Consider the following 10,070-nt stretch of genomic DNA (forward strand, 5'->3'; position numbering starts at 1 on the left):
ATAGATCCCAGACTTGATAATTTATAGATGATATAAAGTAAAAACATTGAGAAAAAAATGTTGCTATTAAATTTTCTTAGTACAATCCTCTGAACACTGCTCTATGAATGCAAGATATAACCAGTCAATATATCTCTTTTTGAACTTTAATTACCTAGATTCATTCACATCAATAGATTGAAAATTTGAGGACAAATAAGTGGATTGACAAAGAAATATACAGCCAGGCAGATAGATAGAAAGACTATATAGAAAATTGATTTATTATTGATTGATTTATTTCTTATATATAATAATATTATTATATAGAATAATAAATGAACAGACAAAAATTAATTTATTAATTTTATTCAATTTATTTAATATTTTTTTATTAAAATTAAAAACACACTAATATATAATAAAGTTGATTTTGTCATTCCAAATATTTTTTTAATAAATTTTACTTCATATACTCGTATCATGTACTACAATTTTTCATATATATATATATTGATATATATACAATATATATTTAATATATTGTACTAATAAAATACTACAATAAGGACCGTCATGTTATGTTATTAAAATATGTTTTTTTTTCTTTTATCTCAATAAAATCAAACTAACTAATTTAATAACTAACTTATTTAATATAACTGAGGAATGTTGGTTGAAAATCAAAAGTTATCAATTTCGTTTCAACCATATAAGCCAGTCAAACCTATTGGTGTATAGGAACTATTTATGTTATATACAACAGTTTAGAAGATGTGTACTTCGATTTACAACAGATTTTAAAATTAATTTAAGCTAAGACTTCTAATAAAATCAAAAACAATAAAAATATTTTTGACGAACACTCGTACCTGTATATAAGTAATATATAAGTATATATAAGTATATATAGTATCTGATCGTTCTTCTATTTTCTTCTTCATCAGTAACTTCTTATAGAACATAGAACCTCTGCAATACTTTTAAATCTGAATCTCTTGAAAGTTGCATTGCTTATATTAGGTATTAATATATTATATTAGGAAGGTATTCACCGTTTTTTGTCACTAGATGGTGTTGTGCACTTATGTATATCTAAGAACACTGATTATATCGAACAAGCATTTATTTGAAAGGTGACACTTTAAGCTATATTTTTTGTGAAGGTATTTGTGTAAATCAAATATCATAATATCGTAAATTATGGTACAATTTATAATAATTGTTATAATAATTCTGCTATAATCTGTTATAATAATTGTTTATTTAATAATAATTTTGTTTTCGAAATGAGCTAAGTAGTCAATTGTTAAATAATATATTTTCTTTAAAACATTAGTTTTTAAACAATTTTTTATTTACGGTATTATGTCGACTATAGTCTATAGTCACCTTCAGAGTACTGAAACGCAATTGACTAATTAGCCCGTTTCAAAAACAAAATTATTAATTAAAATTTAATTAATAATAAATTTTTTTTTGTAAATAAATAAATCTAATTAATGATGAAATTTTTTATTTTTATTCTAATGAATTAATTTTTTCCAAGCAATTGCGTGTTTTCCTCCACTGTATTAGGAAAAAAGACTACGCATTTTACAAAAATGCGCCTCACAAAACTCATTGCATACAAAAATTTTCAATCTTATCTCAAACGAACTGTTGAAATAATTGAAATACTGAAATCTTTAAATGAATAATAGTAGAAAAAAAAAAAAATTAACATAATTACACAAAAAGTTTATAACAAAAAACTTGTAAGTCACGGCCACTGGTGGGTAACACGGCGGCAGTGGCGTTGTAACCAACTCGATTGGCATTTAACCATTCACATTGGATGGTTGATGAGTGCAAGACGATCGGTTTATTGCGTCGATCGCAACCTTGCCAAAGGTCGTTTGCTTCTTCACGATTGTTTATATTTTAGTTAAAAATATTTTATGTTTATAATTTTTCTTTTGCAATTAAATTTCGAATTTCATTTTTCTGTTTTGATTCCATATTCAAAAGTTTAAGTTTATGAACAAAAGAAAAATTATCAATAATTTCATTGCGTTTTATCTTATCTCGAAACCACACGGGAAAGGCGCAACAAACCCGTAGTTCTGCAAACCCAGATGAGTCAATGTTTGGGTTGACTTTAGTTGTGTATTGACAATTTTAACATAAATCGGATTTTATTTGTTATTTTTCTTTTAAAAGCAATTAGATAGGCTTTTGTTATGTTTAATGTAGGTCAACTGATTAATATGGAATTATCAATAACAATGGGAACGACATTTAGTGAAGGGTTTTAATATACATACATATGTTAGACCCATTAATGCAAGGTTAGATATATTAAAATTATTTTACTAATGTGTGAATGACTTCTGATTTATCAGTGGCGTACACAGAGTTTTAGTTAAGGGGAGATTTATGAAAACTAGTAAAACCTTTTATGAAAACAATTAAGTAAAAAATAGTGGATAGTTTTTAGCGTAAACACATAAGAGGGGATTTTCAAACAAAAATCAAGGTTTATATAAAAACATTTTATTAAAACAATTATGGGAATGATTTTTTCATCAATGGTGAGAGACTTAAAAGGACGGTTTTTGAAGACTAATTCAAAGTATATATAAAAATATTAATTAGAAAACATAAAGTCTATGTAAGACTTTATTTTTATCAATGACTTATACAGAAACTCACAAGAGAGAATTTTTAGAAACTAATTCAAGCAACATATAAACATAGAAAACATCCCTGTGTATTACTTTTTCTTATCAGTGGACCTCGTTAAGGTGAGGTTTTTTGCAAACTTATTCAAAGTTCATATAAAAATACTTAATTGATAAAAATCCTAATGTATAACCTCTTCTTTATCGGTGGTAGATACAGAGACTCACTTGAAAGGTGAGTATTACTTAAAAGTTACAATAGAAGCATCTAAAAAAATCTATATTCAATATATGACGTTTCCTATATCAGTGACATAGAGATATAGAGACTCTTTTAAAGGGGGTTTCTTAAAAAATATAGTTTAAAAGTTCAAATAAAAACATCTAATTAATCTTTGTTCAATATATGACTTCAGCTATATCATTGTATATATCTTATATACAGCAACACAAAAGATCAACTATGGTCGCAGTGCTCCGCTCCATTGGGAGTTGATACCCTGTTTATTGCGAATTATAATTCTATATAAAGAGACAAATAAGTGGAGTTTTTGGAAAATAATTCACAGTTTTTATGGATTGTGTATTTTAAGTAATTGGAAACATCCCTGTGTATTATCACTGCTTTATCAGTGGCATTTGCAGAAACTTATTTAAGAGAAAGTTGTTTAAAATTAATTTTAAATTCATATAAAAATATTTATTTTAAAAAGTTTCTTATCTATCTAGTGTAATACAGAAAATAAATGTATATAAGTATATAAAATGACTTGAAATATTTTAGGGAGGGCTCAAACCCCAAACCTTCACATTGTGTACGCCATTATGCATTATGTATGATGTTAAATACTCCATTCACACTTATAACTATCAAACCTAATTTGCACATTTTTATATAGATCGAGAATGTAGGAGATATTTGTATGGATTTAGTTTATATTTTTATGTGGATTTTTGTATGGATTTTTGTATGAATTTTTGTTCGAATTTTAATAACTGCAAGTCAATTGTGATAGTGTGCTAAAAATGTACTAAAAAATTATAAAAAAAACAATTTATTAGATTTTGTTAATTTTTTTCAAATAAAATTCGCATTTTAATTAGAATTTAAGTCCAAATCAATTAAAACAATTGCTTATTCATCAATTTTTATATTGTTTTCTTGGGAAACTGCACCTTTCTGGGTACAGACAATCTTATCACTTCCGAATTTGCTCAATAAAACAATAAATTTTTTTTTTTTTTGAATAGAACAAAAACAAACAATAATCGAAGAAAAATCAGTGCAAGAATTATTCTATTTCACAACAAAAAAAATAAAAGAAAAAAAAGAAGCAATTTTCAAAAGGAGAAAATAATTATTTTTATTTCATTTTTTTTTTTTCATAGAAAAGTGCGCCGCGAAGAAAATTGCAAAATACGTCAAATTTGGGATATTCCGCAGTGCGTTCGTTGACTCTTCTGCGCACTAAGACTTCAGTCAAGTGTTTTCATTTCTATTTCAAGCACTTCAAAATATCAAAAAAAAAAAATAATAATAATTTTAACTAAAGCAAAACAGAAAAAAAAAACAAACTAATTTGATCAATTATTCAATTATGATAGACTAGTCTGAAAGTCTAGCAAATAATTTTATCTGTTGAAATGTAATTACGTTTCATTTACACTTTGATAAGGTGCTGGAACGTAATCAGGAAGCGGGACACGAAAAGAAAACAAAAACCCGTATTATTTATTATATATTTATCATTTAATAAAAAAAGTTTTTTTGCATTAAAATCATATACTGTCTATATACATACATGTCCCCATACCATACCTTCGATCTATCACATGTAAGGTAGAGGAGGTTGAGCATTTTACCCCGTGAATCCCTCTTAATGAAATAGTGGTTTGCGTTGATTCCTTTAAACCGAAAATGGTACCTCTACCCAAACTTACTATAGTTATCAAGATTGTCAAAAATATGTATACGGTGGGTGCACTTCTTGTTACCTTATAGGATCGACATATCTTAAACTGCTACATTCAGTCACATTTCTTACCACTTGAGTCTTATAAAAAACGAGCTGCCATTCGTAACTACTCATTTGTTTTGATAAGAAAGTTGTTTTTTTTTGTGTATAATTATATTTTAATTTAACAATAACTTTAATGATACATTAATTTTATGAACTCTTCACGTGTATAAACCTTGCTGTGCATCCTTGGATTTTTTAATGAAACCGGCATACCTTTCCGGTTAACTGCCTGCCACATTTATCTTCTGAGTGCAGTACATTTTCGAATTAAAAACATTTCCATGCAAAATAAAAACGTAATTAAAAATTTCTTCTTAAACAAGACTCACAACAACAACAACAACAAAAGATACTGAATTTACATTAAAAAAAAAATTGTTTATCTTCTGTAACGAAGACAAAGAAGCGGCCAAGCACTTTTATAAATATTTACGAAAACTCAGATGAATAAGTCGGTCATTTTTCTCGAAGGCAGCAGCCAGCACTCAGCAGCCAGCATGTGATATTTTTCTATCATTTCATAATGTTTGTAAACGAAAATATAATTATTATTATTTTCATTTTTGAAATTATCTTTCTTTTATGCCATAAAAAGCAAAATTGGCTGCTTTTCAAGAACTTTTTCTGCGCATTTCGCAAAAAAGATTTTCCATTTCAGAAAATAAAAATTTTACGGAAAATAAAGAGTCTTGCGCCCCCTGTCGCGCCCTCTTTTTTTTTAAGAATACAAAATGAAAAATGAAAATTTTCTTTGTGCAAAATTCTGTTGTTTTTAGAAATTTCCTATGTCGCAGTCGCAATCGCAATCGCAATCGTCTACGTCGCACGGCACTGGGATTTCCGGATGTGGGTGTGAAAAAATATTTTCGATTGTCGACACATTGTCTGACGTAGCGATGCTATTTTGATGAGCGTAGAAAATGGTCTAAAGTCATTTAAATCACGTTGGTCTAAAACGAAACGAAGTGAAAATGACCTTTTCACACACAATTTTATAAAAAAGCAATATTTTGACGTTTTGAGGTCAAATCGCAAAAATTCTCGATTGTTGTTAAAAAACAATTCTATAATTTATTGTTTAAAACATTAATTGCTTTTCTTTATTGTTTTAAGATAAATTTTGTTAATTGATTTGATTGTTTTTGTTTATTTACGCATTGCCATTTACTTTTATTTACACAAATTAACACATTTCTGTGCTTGACCAAATGCGGGGAGAGTCATTTCCCTCAATGCGTTTCACGCAATTTTTTTTTATTTTTCAAATTGGCGAAAAGCCAAATTTTCAGTTGAATAACCTGATTTTTATGAAATGAAAAAAATATATTTTTTTAACTGAAAGTGAAGTATATAGTCTATTCAAAAATAAAATAAATAAAAAAAAAAATTAATTAAAATTAATCTTCACTTAATGAAAAAAAAATTAAAAAAATATATTAAAATAAATTTTAAATAAATAAGTTTCAAGTGGATTTATTATTTATATTGACAAATATATTTAACAAAAAAATTATTGAATTTAATTAACTAAATCAAAATTTAATTATTTTCAAACTTTTTCCACAAGATATTTTTGTTGCACTATTTAAAATAAAAAATTGCTTTATTTAATAATGTATTTTAAATATATTTTAAAAATATTTTAGAACTATTTTAGTGTTTATTAGAATTACTTTATTAATAAATAATGAGTTATACATTTTATTGAAGTCAATTTCAATTATTTATTAATGAATATTTTAACAAAAACTTGGGAATCAAATCATTAAGTTAATTAATAAATTATTAATTTATAATTTAATTTACTTCATAATAATTTAAGCTCTTAATATGTTGCTTTTATTACAACCAATAATTTAACAAAACTTGAACGAAAGCTTTTCAGTTTTTTTAAACAAAAGCTCATTTTTCTATGCTTTTTATTTGAATGAAACTAAATGAAAATGGAATATCAAATTTTAATACACTGAAAAATATTTTTGATAATTGAAAAATATTACAACTAATTTCGAATATAATTATATATTAAGGCCGTGTGCAAGTTCAAGTAAGTTAATGGTAAATTGAGGAAAATAATTAATTATGTCGGTATGACAGCGAATGTTGATATTTACCAGAGATGTTTAATAAATAAAAAAATAAATTTGAAAACTTTTAACAGAAAAATAATAAATAAGTGCAATAAATAAATGTAAATATATGCAGTGCAAGAAATCCTTAGAAAATTACAATTTACTTTAACTCAATTTATTCGGACTCGCACACGGCCTAACATTCGTTTTATTCTGTGTAATTATCATTTACATATTAAATTAAAAGGTCTTTAAATGCATCTCATAAAACTTATGTAGTTAAAATGCTTATCATAATATGATTCCTACAACTATAATAAACAAAAAAAATAAAATTTTAGATGAATTGATAAAAATTAAGAAGAAAAGGATTAAAACCTTTATAAATGGGATATGAACCCATTAGCTTAATTAGCTTATGATTTTATTAATTTTATTTATAAATACATTTTAGTGTAAGAAACACAAAAGATTTTGATTTCAATTTAATAACAATTTTATATTAGTAATATTACAAATAATATTAATATTAATAATTTTATATTATTAATCTCATATTTTAGTCTAATTCTTGTAATATTATTAATGTTATTTACTGTAATATTATTACAGTTATTTACATAACTGTACCTAAAAACTGTATAATACAATAATAATTTATACGCATATTTTTATATATTATAATAACTATAATATATGTTAGATTTGATGTATTTTAAATGAAAATGTGTACAAACGGTGTTATTTTCAGACTAATATAAGTTGAAAAACAAATTTTTTTCTTTCTGTTCGACCTTTGCCAAAATCGATAAAATAATTAAAGCAAAGTACTCGAATATCTGCTTAACAGACAACATTGTTGCATATGTTCAAAACATTTCCATACGATAATTATAGGTGCAAGTTTTCACGAGCACAAAACACATGTCAATCAAAAAAAAAACAGAAAAACAGAAAAACAAAGTGTGAATAAAAATAAAGCTATAAATCCATATATCATTATTCACCTTAAATCGGTTTTATTTAAAAAATTAAAAATATAAATAAAGTAGTGGTTAAAAACTTTACTAATATTTTATTATTTACACTAAGAAACTTTACTTGCTTAACACTTTGAACTTCTTTTTAAAAATATTATAAATTGCTTGATTTTCCAGAGTAAAATATTTAGGTAGTCTATTCCAAAACAGAAATAATGAATACAGGAATAATGAATTACAGGGAAACTAGAAAGTAAAAGTAAGTCTAAGTAAATTGTCTATATCATGTAAATTGTATATATCATAGGCTTACATATAAATTTTTGTAAATTTTTTATGTTTTTGGCAAAACTATGTCATACTTATCTTTCATTTGATGCGGATTTGAATTTCTTGCTTTTATAACATATATTCGTATAATTCGATTCGATTTGAACATAATTTGATGTGACATTGATTTTAATTTAAATAATTTACTCTCATTGTATCATAAATATGAAAGTTATTTTGTTTATACATTTTTCATGTGATAATGAGAACTTATAATATAAAGTAAATTTCATTTAAATGAACGTTTATTATGAAAGTATATTAAACAAATTTTAAGCCACTTATTCTAAAAGAATATATGTTTCTTTAAAGATTTTGTGCTTTTGTAAACATGTATTATATATAAAATATACATTTAATGTAATATATTATATTTTATAATATGGAATATATTAGTTATTGGACTTAAAGTAATGTATTATATTTTATTATATAGAAGATATTATTTAGTAGATGGGTATTTAACATATTTTTATATAACTCATTGTAACCCATTGTAATTATTTCAAGTCATAGATTTGAAGCTACGAAATAGTTTCGCATCGCTTTTAATTTAATAAACCTAGTGCTAACAGTCATTTCGCACGAAGAATTGATATAAAATTGCACATAAAAATTCTCTACTATGTGAAAAACTCTTTTATATAGTTTCTTATATTAATTTTTCATACAAAACGGATGTTAACATTTTGCTTTATATAAAAGAATATATATATATATATATATATATATATTATATATAATACATACATATATATATTATAATTATGTACTTTAAAACAAAACATATAACAGTAGCATACACATCAACTTTTGTGTAGAGTGCAATACGATTCTATAACGACCCACACTTTTTATGATTTCTCAGCAGAATTGGTTAAAAATAGTTTCTCTCTCTTTTCATGATCACAAACACAAAAGCTCTTAAAAATCAGTTCTTGGAATTATGTGAATGTGCACAGGTGCCAAAATTGAAAGTTGGCAGCTCAACGATCATAAAACTAAATAAGTAAAGTTTGGCATAAACAGAATTAAATATTAAAATATATTTTATCAATAAAAAGTGAATATATTAATTTATTAGTTTTTATAAAATTTAATAAAGTGCAAGCAAATTGTGTAGAATGGCGCATGCCGTAGTGAAAGTTGTGGAACGTTGCGAAAATGCACAAGAAAACAATACATTGGGTAAATAAAGTATTAGATAAATTTTACATCAAATAATTAAAAATAATATTTAAAATATTTGTTTTAATATAATTCAAAAATATACAAGTTTTAATAAATTATTTTATTTTTAGAAATAAGTGTTGTTGTTACAACTTGTGCTCATATGCCGCCTACTCATATGTGTGTTTCAATGCCAAATTGTTTTTATTGTCAAAAAAAGACCTTAAATGATATAAAATTTAAGGTGATATTTACTGCCTTAAATTTTATATAATTTAAGGTGTTATTTTACTGCCTTAAAATATAATTATTGGCGCAAGTTTTGCACAAGAATACGACTATTTTTTTTAATTCATATAGAAGAAAATATATTGATATTAAATAAATAAACACAATATTATTATCAAAATTATTTTTTCTTTCTTCCTCATAAAGTTGCATTCTAAATATTTCTTTAAAAAAATTTTTTTTTTTACATATGTTATTTGTTGGAATTATTAATAATATTTTCTATTATTTATTTACAGATTTGTCTGAGTGTCAATTAATGCACATACCTGATGCCGTTTACCATTTGATGCGAAATACAGAACTTAAGACTTGCGATCTCAGTTGCAATGTGATTAAGAAGATACCCCCAAAATTCGCTCTTAAATTTAATTTAATAACAGGTAATAATTTATTTTAATATTTCTATTAAAAAATAATTAAAAAGAAATATTGTTATTCTAATATAAAAAACTTAGGATTGTTTAAAATATATTTTTATTAGAGATATTTCTTCTACTCAACTATAAGTTTTGTTAAAGGTTGAGTACATGTCATAATGAACTGCCCATCTATATCTAATTATCC

The 10,070-nt window shown here is 24.6% G+C and overlaps 1 protein-coding gene across 1 annotated transcript in view; it reads left to right on the forward strand.

Annotated features, from left to right (window-relative positions):
• The first annotated feature begins 8,984 nt into the window (after positions 1-8,984).
• Positions 8,985-10,070, forward strand: part of LOC119666422 (leucine-rich repeat-containing protein 20-like) — an 8,724-nt gene continuing 7,638 nt past the window's right edge. Inside the window, exons 1-2 of the mRNA XM_038075701.1 lie at positions 8,985-9,233; positions 9,743-9,886. Of these exons, the coding sequence (XP_037931629.1) occupies positions 9,170-9,233; positions 9,743-9,886 (208 nt within the window). The 5' untranslated portion in view covers positions 8,985-9,169. The remainder of the gene's footprint in view (positions 9,234-9,742; positions 9,887-10,070) is intronic.

The sequence above is a fragment of the Teleopsis dalmanni genome, chromosome 1 (assembly GCF_002237135.1).
Source record: "Teleopsis dalmanni isolate 2A chromosome 1, ASM223713v2, whole genome shotgun sequence".
NCBI classification, from domain to species: Eukaryota; Metazoa; Arthropoda; class Insecta; order Diptera; family Diopsidae; genus Teleopsis; species Teleopsis dalmanni.